Source organism: Hyperolius riggenbachi, chromosome 9, assembly GCF_040937935.1.
Source record: "Hyperolius riggenbachi isolate aHypRig1 chromosome 9, aHypRig1.pri, whole genome shotgun sequence".
Classification (NCBI taxonomy): Eukaryota; Metazoa; Chordata; class Amphibia; order Anura; family Hyperoliidae; genus Hyperolius; species Hyperolius riggenbachi.
Genome location: NC_090654.1, coordinates 165021937 through 165042578, shown reverse-complemented (window position 1 = coordinate 165042578; position 20642 = coordinate 165021937). Strand labels below are relative to the sequence as shown.

The window sequence follows — 20642 nt, the reverse complement described above, 5'->3', positions numbered from 1 at the left end:
GAAAGTGAGCACTGCAATTTGCCTGAAAAAACTAGTGTCCTTGCAATGGGAAAATCACATGCACTCTGAAAATTAGATCAAAGCACGTGCAGTGGCAAAACGTACAAAGACACTTAGCAGGAGCACTGAGTCAATTATAAGCCTCAGTAATGGGTTTTTCTTCTTCTTTTTTTTTTTTTTTTGCTTTTTTAAATGAATGTCTATTGGGCTGGTTTTACACATTGTGCGGTGCGATTGTCCTGCAGGAGGGGAGCCCGCCGTAGGACAATTGCACCGTACCTTTTTGTGTTTAAATCACCCTGTGGCAGAGTGCGCCAACAGGGTGATTTGCGTAGCTCTGCCCCCCACTCATTGACGTGCTCCCTGCTGGACAGGAAGTATGGCAGTGAATTTTGAACAATCGGGGTTTGCACGCTGCACTGCTAGTGCAACAATCTAAATAGGTCTCATTGTCTCCAATGCAATTGCATGGCGAGTGGTCCTACTCGTACCGCTCAACAATGCACTGTAAAGTATGCATATTGCCTCTGCGTCATTGGAAGCACTTCTGTCACATTGCAATGCGCCGTGGAGTGTGGCCAGCTTCTGCGATGAGCTGCAGCAAGGGAGCAGCGGAGGAGAGTACCTCAATGCACTAAAGGGTGGTAAATGTAAAAGGGGCCTTAAAGGGACTCCGAGCACCTCTCATGGGAATGCCTTTAAGCCAGACGACTTCCAACAAAGTCGTGCTATGAGCCCTCTGGAGGAGCCTCTTGCAATGGCCATGCATGTCACTTCCTCCTTCATTCAGTGATGCACTTCTCTAACAGAGAAGACAGCGGTGACCCGGAAGTTATAACAAAGCCAATATGGCAGCCGCGATTTTTAAATTGTAAATCGATGAAAACTATTTGGCATAGAACGGCGATTCAGGCATCAAATGAAAGAGGAGAGCACAAGCTACATGTATGCATCTTTAAGTACTTTTCAGTACTGATCGGAGTCTTAACTACTTGCCAACTGCTCCATGCCAATTGGCGTGAGCAGTGCGGCAGCCCCAGGACCGCTCCACGCCCATTGGCATGGACGGCTGTCTATGGGGCAAGCAGGAGATCGCGCGCAGGATGCGCGCGCATCTCCTGCTCGGGGGGCGAAGCACCGCCCCGCCTTCAGTCTCCGAGCGGCGATTGCCGTCTAATTGCTTTGTACAGCGCTGCGATCTGCAGCAGCGCTGTACTGGGAACAGCCGTGTGACACGACTGTCCCCCTGGGACTCAGGGAAGCGATGGCTGAAGCCTATCACAGCCGATCACGCTGATTGGCTGGCGGAGGGAGGGAGGGAGGGTAATAAAGTTAATTATAAAAAAGCAGGATTTTATTAAAAAATAATACAAATAAATATTTATAAAAAACAAACAAACACTGGGGGGACGATCAGACCCCACCAACTTCTGTTGGTGGGGAGAAAAGGTGGGGGGGAATCACTTGTAGGCTGAGTTGTACGGCCCTGCAGCTTGGCCTTAAAGCTGCAGTGGCCTCTTTAACTAAAAATGGACTGGTCACTAGGGGGGTTAACACTGCGGTCCTCAAGTGGTTAAAGGCATGCCCATGAGAGGTGCTTGGTGTCCCTTTAATGGTAAAATAAAAACTTCCATGATACCTTGGGACGTAGCTGAAAATCATATGGACTCATAGTCAAACTTTGCCGGACTCTCAACTACATACAGTGTCATACAGAGCTGCAGAGGGAATTATCTCTGTTTTTTCATCCTGCATTCAGCATGAAGACGTTTTCACAAATGTTCCATACAGTTGTCACATAATTTCTGAAATCACTTCCTGAAATTCAGGGAATGATTGAGAGCTTACTGCCAAGTCAATTGGTGGGCAAACAAGTTGGCTTCCTGTACAGCTCTCTACAAAGGGGAATGTACATCCTGTCTGAAATAATTTTCCCTGCAGCGCATGACATAGGCTGTAATTCTAGCAACTGAGACATAGCTGGGATTACAATTAGAGCTCATAAAATAGGGATCCAAATGGAATCCGTCCTTGTTGCCTGACCTTTAAGCAACCATATGGGCTGTTACAGCTACTCTTATGGCTCTTTGCAGTTGCTACCTGTGGGTATATACCAACTGTGCCAAAAGCATCACATCCTGCCCTGCAAACTTTACAACTTCCTTCACTGTTCATGAACAACCACAACACAAATAGGCCTTGTTTTATTAAAAGGAAACATTTTCATTATGGTGTTCAGTTAAAATATGCAGCATGTTAAACATTTCTACCTTTACTTTTTAAATTCCCCAAAACATGACTATTAGTATGCAAACTTAATAAAGGAGAGAGAACAATTTCTTAATTTAGTGCATCCTAGGTTCTCAACATGTGGTACGCGTACCCCAGGGGGTACTTCTGATGGTTCCAGGGGGTACTTGGCTTGATAAACTTTACCAATAATAACAAATGTAGCGTTTAAGAAAAGGATACATTTATTTAACCACTTCCCAACTGAGGGGTTTTACCCCCTGACCACCAGAGCAATTTTCACCTTTCAGCACTCCTTCCATTCATTCGTCTATAACTTTATCATTACTTATCGCAATGAAATGAACTATATCTTGTCTTTTTCGCCACCAATTAGGCTTTCTTTAGGTGGGACATTATGCCAAGAATTATTTTATTCTAAATGTGTTTTAATGGGAAAATAGGAAAAAACTTGGGAAAAAATAGTTTTTCAGTTTTTGGCCTTTATAGTTTTTAAATAATGCATGCTACTGTAATTAAAACCCATGAAATGTATTTGCCCTTTTGTCCCGGTTATAAAACCATTTAAATTATGCTCCTATCACAATGTTTGGCGCCAATATTTTAATTGGAAATAAAGGTGCATTTGTTTCAGTTTTGCGTCCATCCCTAATTACAAGCCCATAGTTTATAAAGTAACAGTGTTATACCCTCTTGACATAAATATTTAAAAAGTTCAGTCCCTAAGGTAACTATTTATGTATTTTTTTTTAATTGTAATTTTTTTTTTTTTAAATTACAAGAAAAAAAATTGGGCAGTGTGGGAGGTAAAGGGTTAATTTTGTGTGTTAAACTAATTTATTTCTATGTGAAAAATGCTTTGGATGTAGTTTTACTATATGGCCACAGTAACATTTTGTTTATGCGACCTGCAAGCGTCCGGAAGGACGCTTGCAGGAAGTAGAAAGAGGCTGAGAACTTTTTTTTTTCCCACAATGGTCGCGCTGCTCAGCCGAGCGGCAGCGGATCATTGCGGGGCTGAGATCAACGAACGGGAATGGATTTTCCCGTTCATTGATCTCCGGGCGAGCGGGCGGTGGCGTGTTTACTAGCGGCGGGCGGCGTGTTTACGAGGGGAGCGCGGACAGAGGCGGGAGCGCGGAAAGTACGTATTTCTCCGTCCCTGGGAGTTAAAGGATGGAAAAAGGGACGGAGAAATACGTACGCGCGGGGGTAAAGTGGTTAAACAATACCAAATTAATATTTTTGCTAATTAAAAGCAATAGTACATGCTTGGAAAGTGTTTAGAACCAATTTTCATGTACTACGATCAAATATATATGTCAAAGGGTACTTGTGATAATGTTAACTATGCTAGGGGGTACTTGGTGAGTACAGGGTTTTAAAAGGGGTACATACCAGTAAAATGTTGAGAAACACTGATCTAGAACATACTTAGGAATCACAATAGAAAATAATGCCACAACATCAATATTTTTTTCACCTTATTTCTAGCATATTTTAAAGATCAAGCAACTTTAACCTTTGAGATAACAACTGTGAATCAACGCCATTCATTCTTCATTCACAGAAAAGCTGAAATATATGTTAACTGCACCCCCTGCTGGTAATAGGCAATATTACAAAAGTTACAGCATTTTTTTCTTTGAACATTGTAGTAAAAATAAAGAACTTGGATGTAAATACAGACATTGTTTCATATTCAGGTAGCAAAAAAAAGCTATGTCCATTGATTTCAGTTGGATGACAACATAGATACACAAAACAGTGCTATGAAATTTACTTACATTAACTTCAGTTATAGCAATATCTACGACGCTACCGACAACAATTAAGGCATCAAAAGTGTTCCAAGCGTCAGTGAAATAGTGCTGTTAGTGAGAAGTGAGGGCAGAAGGAAACAAGAGAATGGTAAGAAGACAAAGGAAAAAGGTAGACAGATGGCTCGACCTCACTACACTATGTGAAATAATTATGTTTTTTGAAAATGCAACTTTAAAGACCTGTCATCATTAGAGTACCTTTACAAAGTAGGGCTATAGGCAAGCCTGCTCCCTAGCCCCTTCAGACTTCACAGAAAGACATTTTAAAATAAGAAGATATTGGTACAAGTTTCCTCTACCCTAGCCATTGATGCCTAACACTAACCATTGTCTTCATTGCTTAATGGTTAGGCAACGGTGACAATGGTTAGTGTTAGGTCCTAACCCTATTCTTCCTTTTAGACTTCTAACATTTAAAAGCTGTTATAATAATCTCCTAACCCTCAAAACAAATGTCTAACCCCAAAGGTACCCACATGCTCATTGATTTTCTAATTTGCTTGCAGACTCTATTCATTTGCTGGGAATCGATTTCCATAAAATGTACAATCAATCAAATTTAGATCGATTTGACACAAAGTCAATCTAAAGTATGGATCCGACAGGGCTGGAAATCTGAGTTGATTGGGGGCTGGAAAGGAGCAGTAGTCAATCCAAAGGCCAAAGTGTTGCCAGCATCAAACAACGCAATGCTGCAGTTTGATTGATTTTCAATAGATTCCCTGCTGGAATCTCTTGAATGTATTTGTTGTGTGTGGTAGGAATCATTTTGTCCCATTGAATGGTAATCTATAAGTGTATGGCCAGCTTAACCCTTCTCATCAACACTAAGTCTAACCCTAATTTTCCTTATCAATGCCTAACCTTAAATACCTTTGTTGGTGCTCCTGTAAATCTAATGACAATGCCTGTGCCAATGCCTCAAAGTAATATCTTTAATGGCCTGAGCCTACTAATGCAGTTGTGCGCAGTTGTGTCCGCTTTTCTGCAACATATAAATGTTACAGATGCTGAAAAGCGGACACAATTGCGTACAACTGCATTAGTGGGCTCAGGCCCTTAAAGGTAAACAAAAGTTCCCAGGGCAAGATGTCAGGAGGGGTGAGGAAACAGACTTGCTTATAACAGTACATTGAAGAGTTACACAATTGGTAATGCTGGGCAAACTGCAATAATACTGTAATTATAGTGACAGAAAATGGTAGCCCCATAAATGTTCTGGCTGCTTCTTAACGACACTCATCTTGCACAGAACAATTATAAAAGTCAGTGTGACTTCGTTCGACTCTGCCAAGGTTAATAATGGAAGCACTGCATTATTTGCTTGTGATGCTGTTCTCTGCTATTGAGATTGAAAAAAACATTGAAAAGAAGTAGCCAGAATGGTCAAGAGGACTTCACCAAAAAAATGTCATGCCAGTATTTATTTTACTTTTCAAGCAGTAACAAGGAAGATGTGAGCGGTATTATATTATTTTTACTTTGGTGCTCAAATATTCAATTTTACCATGGGCCTCATGTATGAATAGTGGTTCCCATAGCAACTAATCACTTGATTTCTTGTACCGTCAAAGCCAAATGGTTATATATCAACTGGACTGTTACTATTAGCAAAAGGAAATAGTGATTTTAAGCTCTTTCTTAGTAAATGTGTTACCTGAAAAGGTAAGGGTTAGTTCCAGGTAAAGCAGAAGTAAAGGGAAGGAAACTCATAGTTGTCTGTGACTTGCCCAGACAGCAGACATTACAGAAGCCATGAAAGCAGCACATATCAGAGGGGGACCGGGTATAATACTTACATCAGCTTCACTGAGGACCACGTCTACTATGCTGCCGATAACGATGAGGGAATCAAAGGTATTCCAGGCATCACTAAAATAGCCCTGCACACAATGGCCAGGGGTGCAAATGGAGGTGATTAACATATCACAACAGTTAACAAGTGGATACACCTGCTCTACATGGACAAAACACATAAGCACACAGGTAAAGGCATCTACAGTATATTGTCTGGGAAGTGGACTAGTAAATATTCCAAAACACATTTTTTAACAACACACAGCAAGCTGAAAACTGGAAAATTTCTGCACAACATTCAGTTTGATCCAAACCTTATACAATTTTTCTTCAAAAGGTACCTGTTACTTATAACTTACCACTGCATATATTTAGCTTTTTTGTAAAGTACTCGATAAAGCCGTGTTTTTGCCAGGAAGAAATTATTCAGTTAACAGGTTGTCAATCAGCCATGAGTTTAAAGCAGACATATCCTCTGCACAGAAAACATGCATTCTTACTATAAACGTAATATTAAGATTGATTGTTAAGAGATTAATTTTTTTATATATATCCACCATCAAGTGCATAAAGATGCCATTTTACTCCGTATATATAATTAGTCGCAACAAAAAGTTTATACAGATATCAGATGATTGTCATACAATGAAACTTTATTCTGGGAATGGTAACAAATCAGATCATTGTACAGCCCACCCTGCCCTTCAATTAGGTAAAAATTAGACTGACTGCCTGGGTAAAATACAAAGCAGTATGGATCAATTGTAGGAGTTTGTTAAAGCGTTTTTCAGACATAGTTTCACTCCTTCTCGTGTAACCCCTTTTTTCACCTTTCACTTGAGCTTGACCATTGCAATCAACATTCCTAGGACTGGGAGCCTTGGCTGGAGACAGGCTGAATTTTATGCTGTACGCTGTAAATCTTGTGACAACCAAGGTTTGTGAGTCCTTATCCTTTTAGCAGAACCTGATGCTCATTCGGATTCTGCGGAATTAAAATTTCTGCATTTCCGATTAGAAATCCACATTTCCGATCGGAATTCCGAAAGAGTAAAATGGAGATTGGACAACGGAAATCGGAGATTGGAATTCCACGGAGATTGAATTTACTGCAACTCTGCAATTTTAGCCCAATCACAGAACTCTGAAGCATTGGATCAATCAAAGAATGCAGAATTTTTCAGGAAAAATTTGAATTCTAGACCAATCACAAGACTCGACAAAAGGCAAAAAGACTAGTTTTTTGTTTTTCATTATTTGCATTTGCTGATGCAAAAAAATTGTAATAAAATACTCTTCGAAAATCAGAAAAATTAATAATTGGAAAATAGGGAAATCGGAAAAACGGAAGTCGGAAAAACGAAAAATCTGAAATCGGAATTTCGGCAGAGTTGGAAATGGGCATTTCTGACAATCCCTACTAGTGAATACATCACTCTATCCTGGACTGTCCTCCAAGGGATCGAGTCCTGATTACTGAGGGTGACAGTAATTGTGTGCTTAAGACAGTAAGCACATCCTGTAAACATTTCACAGCATTCACCTCAGTATTTTGATAACATCTGAAAGATTCTATGGAGTTAAAATGGTATTTCATACACAAAATTATTGAACATTTTCATAAAATGTGATGGCAATAGCAGGGTTTTCAGTGTTAAATGATAGGTCTGCTTTAACAAAACAAAAAGCATTTTTTAAACTGAGTTTATACTGTTATACGTGCATTATACACACATTCACTATAAATAATTACCCAAATGCTATTTTTACTGCAGCTGTCCCTAATGTTAAAGCTGTTTGCTAAAAAATAAAATAATTTGTACAATGTTGCCTCCTTGTGGAGGAACAGTGCCATTATTTTGAAGTTACATGATTACATACAGTTAACGTTGTATATATGAAACGCTTCATAAGTTGTAACTGATGCCAGAACCAAAAGCAATAACCAATTATAAACAACTGCTGTAACTGCAGCTTATAATAAATGCTCAATTTGGGTGGAACGGATTCTTGTGGCTTTTGCTCCTGGTACTCACTAAACAATAAACAATGAAAAATGTGTGTTTAACTATTTATCTGGATGCACGTATACCGGATATATTAGCCACTTCCCAGCAATATTGGTCACATTTACACAACAATAACAATGTGGATTCTGCAGACAGTATAGGCAATAATAGCTCTAGCAAGAAAAGGGATGGGGAGGAAAGTGGGTATGTCATATGGACAAGTCACAGAAAATCTCATCATGCATTTAAGGACAGGTTTACACAGCAACCATTTGTCACTTACGAGCCAACGTTTTTTTTTAGCCACACAAATCTACCAGACGATATGCAAGTAGAGGGTCAGTTGCTAATTACTTTACAACACTGCTGACTAAAAGTAGAAATCCAGACTAAATCAATGTTTATGTTTATGTGGAGAATTGTGTATACCCAAATCTACCTGGCAGTCCCAATGCTACAATGTCCTCATACTCAGTGTATCATATGACTAACAGCCATTGGCATCCTATACTGTCAGGGTAGTGATCATAGCTGCAGCTCTGTTACTAGCTACTGCCTAAGTTAAACAAACATAGTCATTTCTATGCAATCCACCAACTGCAGTTGTCAGTAACATGACACACAGACAATAAAGCTGCCAGGAAGAAGACCTGTATACCTTTTCTCCTCACAAACAGGCACTTTGATTTTGCCCAGAACAATATTTTAAACTAGAAATACAGATTTATTTTTTATGTTTCACAGAGCAGACAAAGGTTAGAACATCAGTCTGATTTTTATTGCTATCTGTGCTCTCTTGGTGACACCAAGGAACCTCAAAAAAAGCGGAACCCCTTAGAGTTCACAGATTTCTGATGCTGGAAGCCTGGCACTCATATACAGTGTGGAACAGGGACATTGAAAGGGGGAGAGTCACCTAGAGCAGGGAACTGGGAAGCTGTATTGTTTTGACCCAACATCAAATGTCCTGTGCCAATATAACAGTGCCAGGTTTTGGCACCAAAATATAATAAGTGGATCTCCTCAACACAGACAGAAAGCAATCAAACCCGTCAAACTTGTTAAATCTTTGCTATCAATCCAAGTAAAACAAAATTGGCTGCTGTTCCAAATTACTTATGCAGTACCAAAGACCATAGTAAAATGCAGGCTGCAAAGTGCAGTAACCTGTAGGTCCGATAAGAAATAACATTGTTCTGCTTATACAGTACAGAACTGAAATCTGATGGATTGATCAATAGTTAGTGTACTCTACATGCCATAACTTCTTTTTGCGTTATTACACTGAATAAGCCTGAATAATCTGTAAGGATTTATAAACCCAAAAGTAATATCTAAACATCTATACAGCTAAAGTACAGCATATATATCTTTAGCTGCTGTAAGGAAACTTGAAATGAGAGTGATATGGGGGTGGATTCACTATTTATATAACGCATTGAAACAGAGCGAGTTATGTCCCCCTCCATGCACTAATAAAGCAGCGTGACTTAATGACACAGCTGGGCAAGCTACGCGCTATAGTGGCATCATAGCGTGCATACCTAAGCAATGGCTGATATTATCATAGCCGCGTGGTAGTGATGTATCATCATATGTACATTAATTAACAAAGCAGCGGCCACGCTGCTGAACCATCGCGGTAGCGAAACGTCACTACTGCGCAGCTAATTAAATCAATGGCCGTTGCTTAGCTACGCTGCCACTAGTATCAGCCATTGCTTAGGTATGCACGCTATACTGCCACTAGCGCGTGCAGTCTGCCCAGCTGTGTCATTAAGTCATGTTGCTTTATTAGCGTGCAAAAGGGGATATAACTCGCGCTGTTGCAGGGCGTTATAGATTTATGAATCAACCCCATGGAGGGCAACATTTCTTTAAAAATGCAACTTGCTTGGCTGCTATCCTTATTGTCTTCTTTTAAAATGTAACTCTGATATGTTAATATATTGATTTATTATGTATCTATATCTAGATTGTAAGCCTTTGGGAAGGGTCCTCACCCTTTGTGTTTCCTATTTGATCATGCACCTATCCCTAGTCCTACTGGGGATGTGTGATTGTGTATACATCGTGTATATATGTATTCCTGTGCTCTGTTCCGTTGTTCGTAATCTTAGTTATTGTCCAGTGCTGCTTAATAAGTTGGCGCTTTATAAATAAAATAAATAATAATTATCATTGTAAAAGACATATTTTTGTTTCAATTTGCAGTCAGCTATAACTTTTTAAACATTTTCAGGAATTTATTTGCAGCATACTATATTGTGTTTGGTGCCCAGAACAACTTTCAATGTTCCTGTATGAAATAACTCTACAACTCAGGAAACAGGAGGTAACCTCCACAAGAATCATCCCTGGTTTACTGAGGCTATGTATTGGATTCAAGTCATTACTGCAGTGTTACGTTCATTTAGCATTTTAGATTAATAAGTAAATGCAGTGGTTTAAAAAACTGGACTTTCTCTGCACAAGTTTGCAGTGGACACAGCTTAATTTAAGGTGCTCTTATTGCTGGAAAGGAATTTCCAAAGACTTCCATGTTAATCTTCATTTACAAATTTTAGATTCTTTGCTATGATTCTGGCAATGGTTAGCATTAGAATCTTAGGGTCGAATTCCATCCAATAAACTACAGTATCTGCATGGAGTCTGTTCTCTGGGTTTCTTCCAGGAAATCCCATTGCCTACCACAACCCTAGGGGAGGTTAATTTGCTTTCCCCACTTTACATTTCCTTAACTCCATCAATCCTCAATAGACTCAACAGAGAGATATCTAACACTTATTTACAGTATTCTGATATTTACAGTATTATTTTCAGTATTTTGATATTTAATATAGGAATAATCGCTCTAATAAAAATATCTAAAGATAATTCTGATGGTGATACATTTTTTTATCCACTATACTTATTTTAGAAGCCATAATGAAACCCTGCTTACCTTAGGCTTGAAAGCTATAAGTTTCAGGACCATTTCTACAGTAAACACAGCAGTGAAGACCATGTTCATCACATCCATGACATCATTAAATATTTTTGATTGTCCATAATGCTGAAATGTAGATATGGCAATCATCAATTTAGTTATCATCAATCAGCCAGTCAATTAATTAATCTCATTCTTTGTATACACTAAAGAAACTGTTCTTTTCCTAAACTACTTCGTATTATATTATACTGAATAAGTGTATACAGGTAACAGTATCATTAATGTGAAATACTGTACATTTCACTGTGTTTGCTAAAAGCACAACTGAATAAAGGGTTAGTCCATCCCAAAACTGAGATTTTGCTTAATGGAAAAACATTTTTGGTGTCAGCCACACACACCTTTATCTTACTCATGGACTCTTTGCTCCATATCCTCAACAGAACACATTTTTCTCTCGTAATACAAAATAATTGGATATGTTAGGAAAGAGAATGACCCCATAATATTGTGACTGATGAGCCTGAAAAACATACAGTCATAAAGTGCAGATTTTGCAGAGGGGGTCTTTTGGGATGTAAAATGTTGGATGGTTCAGAACATTGACATTTGTACAAAACTGAAAAATTAGCTTTGGCTCAACAGCATCATTAAGGCCAGTTTTACACTTGTGGTGTGCGTTTGCAATGCGCAATGCCCCACCCCCACCGTATCGCACTGCAACACACAAAACCACAAACATATGACCCTAGAGCAGAGAGTGCCAGAGTCATATGCATAGCACAATTCCCAACACACGCCCCTCTTTCAGTGTTGTACTCCCTGCTGAACAGGAAGTACGCCCCTGGGATTCCCGGGGTTTTCTGGCATATTTCAATCATTCTGCACAAGCACACTGCACTGCCAACATTTTTAAAGTGTATGCATTGTCCAGTGACTTCAATGCCTTCCGTTGCCGTGGAAGTCTGTAGTAACGCGCTGTTGACTTTGTGGCAGCTCTGTGTCATATCAGTACTTCTGGTGCAATGCGGTAAATATGCTAGGCCCCATTGCGTTGCATTGACGTGCTTTACCCTGCGGTAAAACCGGATACCGCAACACAGGATTTCAATGCAAGTGTACACGTTGCCTAAAAGGGTATATCATGTAAACTCTTACAGTCATATATTCTATTCCATTGGGATCTGCAGTTGCTGACGGGAAAATAATCAAAATGCATTGGAAGCAACAGTGGCACAGTCCAATGGCTTCTACAGGACATGCGGGCATCTTGGGCAGAGTGCTATCTTTTTTTTACATTACTACTCTGCTCTCATATCAGCACATTACATCAATGTCCCTCACATGACTCGAACCAGTGCAGTAATGGTAACATGGAATATGCACAGTACAAAGAATTCTGAACAGCCACATGGAGCTGAATATAGCTGGGCAGGTTCAAGTAATGTGGCGGACGGAGGACCTTAATGTGCTACACTTCTGTACAAGCACTACTTGAAATTATAAATCCATTAAGCATACTTTTTAAATTTGAATTTAGTTGAGAAATTTTAGTTAATCCAAACATTTAAACTCAGAATGGAATATGCCCTATTGAGTCTTGCTACACCAATAAAATACTGCACTCCCTTTTCAACCACTCACCTGCATGGCCAAGCACAGTGTATTCAGCATGATGAGAACAAACATGATGTACTCAAATCCCGTAGAATTTACAACATACCAAAATTTATACTGATAGGGGTTTTTGGGAATGTATCTTCTTAGAGGACGAGCTTTCAAAGCATATTCCACACATTGTCGCTGTAATATACAATAAGAAAAAAATGAACAGTGAAATACTATGCAACTATTGCAACTTTTTTATATATACATATATATATATATATATATATTTATTAGCTATGTCTGTAGGCTTTAGAGCAGGGGTGGCCAACTCAAATACAAAGTGGGCCAAAATTGTACACTGGGACCTAGTCGCGGGCCAACCTCAATGTCTACTGGCCACCTTCCTCCCTTATAAAATTATCTTGTGTCTAGTGGTCCTCCCTCCCCTATAGAGTTCCCTGGTGTTTAGAGACCCCCACCATCCCCTATATACTTCCCTGGTGTTTAGTGCTTTCCCCCGACCTCCCAATATGGCATTCCTGGTGTTCCTGGGCTTCATCTCCAATATAGCTTCCCTGGTGGTCTAGAGTGGGCCGAACATAATGCAAAGTGGGTAAACCACTTGAGGGCCAAAATTAATGGCTCTGAGGGCCAAATTTGGCCCGCGGGCCGGAGTTTGACTTGTATGCTTTAGAGGTAATTTGAAGCAGTAGGGAAGGGTTAGAATTGTCTTGACCTCCTATACCTGTAACCACTTGGGAACTATGGTATTCTAGGTCCTTGTAGTCACCAGAATATGAAGGGAATGAGCAGGGAGGAGAATGACTCCATATAAACAATTCTGCCAGGTTATCATGTTTCACCTTAGTAAGGAAAATTACCCCAAGAGGAACAAGGAGCAATACATAAAAACATATTGTAACCTATTTTTATCCTATCAAAATTTAAAGTGGGATTATACTCCCAAAACTAAAATTTCAGTAACCACTCTTAGTTACATAAAAGAATACTTAAAAGCAATTCCAGTGTCTAAAAACATTTACTTTCATTACAGAGAGCAGGAGAAGCTTGCATATCTCTTGCATATGCAAATGTAATCATTGCTGGCCAGGAGACACACTCTGCCTGTGTCTCCACTCTGCCCCCATCCTTTTCTGCAGAAGTGACTTAGCTGTTGCCATGGTGATGTGTTGATTTTTGATTTTTAAAGTTATCACAGGAAAATCAATCCCGTTATTGATTGGGAACAGTTTGGACATGTATACATGATGCAACGTCATATCAGATTACCCATCGATTGGATGGAAAATTGCATCGTGTGTACCCAGCATAAGACACAGGAAGAGAGTGTCTCCTGGCTGGCAATGTCTTCTTCTTCTGCTCTCTGCAGTGAAAATAAACATTTTTACATGCAGGGAATGCTTTCAAATTTTCTTTTATGCAACTAAGAGTAGTTACTGAAATTTTGACTTTGGGAGTATAATCCCACTTTAATCATTTAAGCCTTTTGGACATATCTGCTACGTCCAAGAGGCTGCTGCACGCTCCCTTGAGCGATTGCACGCGCGCCCTTGCACTCCCATGGCGCCATCCATTAGCCCGGAGATCAATGAGTGGGAACACAGTTCCCATTCATTGATCTAAGCACTCATTACAAAGACCGACGGCTTCTATGAGAAGCAACAATCTTTCCAAAGAAAGAAAAAGTTTCACGCCCTACCTTCACTTCCTGTAAGCGTGATCACTCGCTTACAGGAAGAATTTTTTTTTTTACTAAATTAGTAAAAGTACATCTGTATACATTTTTTTTCAAATATATACAATAAATTACATTTAAAATTAACTGTTTACCTCCCACACTCCCAAAAATACCCAAATAAAATGTGTAACTATAAAAAAAAAATACAATTAAAAAACAAAACAAAAACATACAGTGAAGTGAAAAACTATTTGCCCCCTTGTTTGTCACACTTAAATGTTTCTGCTCATCAAAAACCGTTAACTATTAGTCAAAGATAACATAATTGAACACAAACTGCAGTTTTAAATGATGGTTTTTATTATTTAGTGAGAAAAAAAACTCCAAATCTACATGGCCCTGTGTGAAAAAGTGATTGCCCCCCTTGTTAAAAAATAACTGTGGTTTATCACACCTGAGTTCAATTTCTGTAGTCAACCCCAGGCCTGATTACTGCCACACCTGTTTCAATTAAGAAATCACTTAAAGAGGAGCTATCTGACACAGAGAAGTAGACCAAAAGCCCCTCAAAAGCTAGACATCATGCCAAGATCCAAAGAAATTCAGGAACAAATGAGAACAAAAGTAATTTAGATCTATCAGTCTGGTAAAGGTTATAAAGCCATTTCTAAAGCTTTGGGACTCCAGCGAACCACAGTGAGAGCCATTATCCACAAATGGCAAAAACATGGAACAGTGATGAACCTTCCCAGGAGTGGCCGGCCGGCCAAAATTACTCCAAAAGCGCAGAGAAAACTCATCCGAGAGGCCACAAAAGACCCCAGGACAACATCTAAAGAACTGCAGGCCTCACTTGGCTCAATTAAGGTCAGTGTTCACGACTCCACCATAAGAAAGAGACTGGGCAAAAACAGCCTGCATGGCAGATATCCAAGGCGCAAACCACTTTTAAGCAAAAAGAACATTAAGGCTTGTCTCAATTTTTCTAAAAAACATCTCAATGATTGCCAAGACTTTTGGGAAAATACCTTGTGGACCGACGAGACAAAAGTTGAACTTTTTGGAAGGTGTGTGTCCCGTTACATCTGGCGTAGAAGTAACACAGCATTTCAGCAAAAGAACATCATACCAACAGTAAAATATGGTGGTGGTAGTGTGATGGTCTGGGGTTGTTTTGCTGCTTCAGGACCTGGAAGGCTTGCTGTGATAGATGGAACCATGAATTCTACTGTCTACCAACAAATCCTGAAGGAGAATGTCTGGCCATCTGTTCGTCAACTCAAGCTGAAGCGATCTTGGGTGCTGCAGCAGGACAATGACCCAAAACACACCAGCAAATCCACCTCTGAATGGTTGAAGAAAAACAAAATGAAGACTTTGGCGTGGCCTAGTCAAAGTCCTGACCTGAATCCTATTGAGATGTTGTGGCATGACCTTAAAAAGGCGGTTCATGCTAGAAAACACTCAAATAAAGCTGAATTACAACAATTCTGCAAAGATGAGTGGGCCAAAACTCCTCCAGAGCGCTGTAAAAGACTCATTGCAAGTTATCACAAACACTTGATTGCAGTTATTGCTGCTAAGGGTGGCCCAACCAGTTATTAGGTTCAGGGGGCAATTCCTTTTTCACACAGGGCCATGTAGGTTTTGAGTTTTTTTTCTCACTAAATAATAAAAACCATCATTTAAAACTGCAGTTTGTGTTCAATTATGTTATCTTTGACTAATAGTTAATGCTTTTTGATGAGCAGAAACATTTAAGTGTGACAAACATGCAAAAGAATAAGAAATCAGGAAGGGGGCAAATAGTTTTTCACATCACTGTAAATAGTTACCTGAAGGGCTGAACTTTTTTTAATATGCATGTCAAGAGGGTATATTACTATTATTTTTTACATTATAAGCTTGTAAATAGTGGTGGATGCAAAACTGAAAAAATGCATCTTTATTTCCAAATAAAATATTGGCATCATACATTGTGATAGGGACATAATTTATATGGTGTAATAACCGGGCAAAGCATGTATTGTTTTAACTACTTGAAGACCGCCCCACGTCAACGGGCGTGGCCGCGGCGGGAGCCCCAGCACCGCCTAACGCCAATTGGCGTCAAGTCCTGGGGCTGCAGTGTGCAGGAGATTGTGCACAGGGTGCGCGTGCATCTTTTGCTCGGGAGGCAGAGCTTCGCCCCGCCTTCAGTCTCCGAGCGGGAAGACTGTTAGACGGCGTAACTGCGATCTGCAGCAGCGCTGTACTGGGGACAGCCGTGTGACACTACGCGCACCACAATACCCGCCTCTCCCCCAGTCTTAGGTTGAGCCATCAAAAATCTGGTCACTGTACGTAAACTGACATGTGTGTTAAACATTAACCAAAATCAATCGAATTAAGCTATGTTCCTGTACAGTTTACAGGCAAGAGAAGAGACAGCCATGTTTGTTAATTTACATATGTAGGCAATAGATATGCTTTCAACACCATTGCTGAGAGTTAGGTTTGCCTTAAAGGACAACTATAGCAAGAGGGCTGTGGAGGCTGCCATATTCATTTCCTTTTAAGCAGTACCAGTTGCCTGGCTATCCTGCTGATCATCTCAGGGTCTATGGCTAAAAGTATTAGAGGCAGATTAATCCTCTGCCTTTAATACTTTTAGCTATAGGCCCTGAACAAGCATGCAGTAGATCAGTTGTTTCTGATATTATTGTCAGATCAGACAAGATAAGCTGCATGCTTGTTTATGGTGTTATTCAGGCACCACTACAGCCAAATAGATCAGGTGGGCTTCCAGGCAGCTAGTATAATTTAAAAGGAAATAAATATGGCAGCCTCCATAGCGCTCTTGCTACAGTTGTCTTTTAAGAAACAGAGTCAGTCTACAAACACTGCAGATCCTGACAGCTTGATTTTAAAGCCTAGGTGCAATCAATAATGAGTGTTGTGGCATAACAGCATGGTTAGTACAGAATGTTCTCTTACAGCCTCCCTGTTACTAATGAATTGCTGTTACTTTAAATAAATAATGAACACTGCTACAAATAAATCCTCGAAACAACAGACATGAAATGTGTTAAGTATAAAAATCTAGCCTGAAAATGTATTCAAAATCCAATGTAAAAAATTCTAATGCTAATGTACAAAAAACTGTTCCCTACTGTATTTATGGTAGTTGTTATCAACAGGGATATGTAAGGGAGCAGGCTGGTGTTGTACTTTGTTCTCTGGTTGAACTCGATGGACATATGTCTTTTTTCAACCCAAATAACTATGTAACTATGTTATTATTATTATTACTACTACTACATATGATTTGTTTATTTTATACTGTGATCCAGTGTAAGAGTTTCTGTGTAGCTGCTATTTCTGTTTAAAGGGACTCCGAGCAGTGCAGAAACTATGGAAAGATGCATACCATTTTGAATCACCTCTTTCTCCTCTTTCCAACGACATATAAACTGCCACCCTACGCCTTTTAGTTTTCGCTATTTTCGCGATCTAAATCGCGGCCGCGTTTGTACTTCATGTACATTTGATTTCATAATTAACTACTTGAGGATGGCAGGCTCTGGCCTCTTTGAGGACCAGAACCTTTTCTTTTCAATTTAGTACTTTTTGATCCTTGTGATTAGCTCACAGTGGTCAAGAGCCAATGAACGGCTCCTGACTGACGTACAGAACTCAGCTGTCACATCCTATGCATGGTAGCTGCCGGGCGGGCGTTATGCCGCATCAGGCTTAAGCAGCCACAAGTGCGGCATAGTTTTAACCTTGTCCCTAAGTTATAGACAAAAAGGACTGCAACTTGCCCATAGTAAGTAAAACTGGCTTTATTATTAACACGCAAAGACATGGCACAACAGCTAACACATTTTAGACCTTGAAGAGTCCTTAGGCTCTTGCAATTGTTTTCCTATGGGGCTAGCACATTTATTGTGGTGTGGTTGGTTCTGTTGGGATAACGCATTACATGCAGTTCATTTACAGGGAACACTTGCGTTTACAGTTGCATTGAGGTATACTTTCATTGTCCTGTATACCTCACTGTATGGTCACAATGTACTGGTAACACACGTTGCCAGTTTTTGGCTACATTGCATTGCAATTGCATATGGTCGAAACGCAATGTATAGTGCATACTGGCCAAAGAGCCCTAGTCACCGCCATGAATTAACTGCCCTATATCTGCTTGTTTAAATATAGGCTAATTTACTTACTTTGAGCAAGTTGGAGTCTTAATTCTCGATACTGTCTACTGGTCGTTGTAGCTGGAACTAGCCCTAGAACCTGCTCTGACTGGTGGTACAATTGGAGGGAGTAGTGCGTCATTTGTAACTCTTTAAGTATGACACCAAAATACAAACACTTTCAGTGAATTACCGGTATCCCTGAATGAATGAAAAAGGGAAATGGGAGATAGGGTTTGCAATTTTTAATTTCCAATTGATTGACTTTTGATCAATATAGGGCAGTTTACTGATCTGTAGTCTGATCAAACATTGGGAAATCTCTGTGCCATTGGGGCAGGGCAGGAACAGTGGGGGATTGATGGCCTATAGTTTTCCACTGCATCAAACTTGGTAGGAAATAATAACTATCTGACCAAATTCAATTTGGATAGGGATTAATTGGTTTGATGTGTTGGGCCATATTCGGCCCATGCATGGCAAGCTTAAGATAGATTAATTCAGTAAAACAAAGAGGGGAGATCATATAAATTTGTCTGGCACTGAATGGAGAAATGTCATTTACAGTAGCATTGGTTTAAGTTTTATTGTCAGACAATGTTTTACAATGTCTGAGGACGATTCTGCAGTTGGCAACTCGGATGTAGGTAGTTTTCATCTCAAAACTGTCCATACAGTACCTGGTTCTTGTCCAGCTCACAGTTTTTGTACTCTTTTTCTCCCTGCTCTTGAAAGGTCACAATAACGAAACCTACGAATATGTTCATCATGAAGAAGGCAATGATGATGATATAGATGATAAAGAAAATGGAGATCTCCACTCGGTTGTTGTAGATAGGCCCCACATTCTCACCATTGGAATCAATGGCTTTGTAGAGAAGTCTAAAAAAAATAATAAAAGACACACAGTAAACTATATGTCAACTGCGTTGTTTGCTAAACATAATCACAACTATCACAGGAAACCATACAGCACGTCTCTGATGGGTGTGTGTTCTTGCTTGTCTCACATTTATAATCTGTATGAATTAATATATAGTATACTGTACAGAGCTGAATATACGCTGGTGCTTTATAAAGGATAATCATATACCGTACTTTATCTGTGTGAATGTGCATTTATTATTGTCAGGGATCCTTCAGTTTCAGTAGTGTACTTTTAAAACCATTAAATGAAATAAATGTTCTTTTTAATGGAAACCTGAATTGAGAGTCATGTGAAGGAAGCCATTATTGTGTCATTTAAAATATGCTAGCTTGGTTCTCATGCTTATCTCAGTCACACAACTGCAACAAGCATGCATTCAAAGTCTGCACTGCGGCTCAAGGTGACAATTCAGAAGTATTAAAGGGAACTCAAGGTGAGAGTGATATGGAGGTTGCCATATTTATTTTCTTGCAAACAATGCCAATTGCCGGGCAGTCCTGTTCATCTTCTGGCATATGTAGTGTCCGAGTCAAAACCCTGGAGCAAGTATGTGGCTAACCTGAGTCAGTTAAGTCAGAATACCTGATCTGCATATGCTTGTTTAGAGTCTATGGCTAAAAGTATTAGAGGCAGAGGCTCAGGAGGTCTACCAGGTAACTGGTATTGTTTAAAAGGAAATAAATATGGCAGCCTCCATATCACTCTCACCTCAGGTACCCTTTAAAGGAGAACTTGATGAAATGTCATTGGATTATGCATTCAATACAATTCTGCAAAAGTGTTCAATTGCTTGTTTTTTTTTGAGGGGGATTGTTAAACGCATTCTAAGTCAATGTCCTCTCTCACTCCATGATACACATTGCTTTCAGTGGCAAAACAGCATTTCAGCACTGAAAGAAATACAATACTGAAAGACGTTAAAGAGACTCTGTAACAAATTGTTTATCTTTATTTCTTCTATGCTATAAGTTCCTATGCCTTTTCTAATGTGGTCTGGCTTACTGCAGCTTTTCCTAATTGCACAGTAGCTGTGTTATCTCTGTTATATGATCTAATCTTCTCTCTATAGTCGGCACAGTCAGGCTGAGGCAGTCAGACTGGAATGTGCAGGGCTGCTTGTGATTAGCTAGAAGCTGTACACACCCCCTGCAGGCTCTGTGTGACTAACACACTCTGCTTAGCTGAGCCTATTAGAAGCTGGTTAGTTTGTTTGTAAACACTGCCTAAAACTGGCAATTACAAGCCAGGTTTGCAGCAGAGAATGGCAGAAACAGCACAGAGGGGACCAGGAGCACATAATGAATAGAATGGTATGCTTTTTATTGTAAGAATTTCAGAGTACAGATTCTCTTTAAAGCCTGATACAACTAGGGGAACGTTTTTAGTTAAAACACCCTGAAGTACTCTTTAGCAGC

General features: G+C 39.7%; 1 protein-coding gene across 12 annotated transcripts in view; it reads right to left on the bottom strand.

Annotated features, from left to right (window-relative positions):
* The window catches only part of CACNA1D (calcium voltage-gated channel subunit alpha1 D), a 665324-nt gene that overhangs the window by 153333 nt on the left and 491349 nt on the right, over positions 1-20642 (bottom strand). For 5 of the 12 annotated variants that reach the window (XM_068253651.1, XM_068253650.1, XM_068253652.1 and 2 more), the window contains 5 exons: positions 18980-19181; positions 12456-12614; positions 10824-10934; positions 5873-5956; positions 4038-4121 (listed from right to left, as the gene is read on the bottom strand). The exons of 1 other annotated variant lie outside the window; for it this stretch is intronic. In XM_068253651.1, coding sequence (XP_068109752.1) covers positions 4038-4121; positions 5873-5956; positions 10824-10934; positions 12456-12614; positions 18980-19181 — 640 coding nt within the window. The remainder of the gene's footprint in view (positions 1-4037; positions 4122-5872; positions 5957-10823; positions 10935-12455; positions 12615-18979; positions 19182-20642) is intronic. 6 more of the 12 variants (XM_068253660.1, XM_068253655.1, XM_068253657.1 and 3 more) reach the window with 2 other exon arrangements.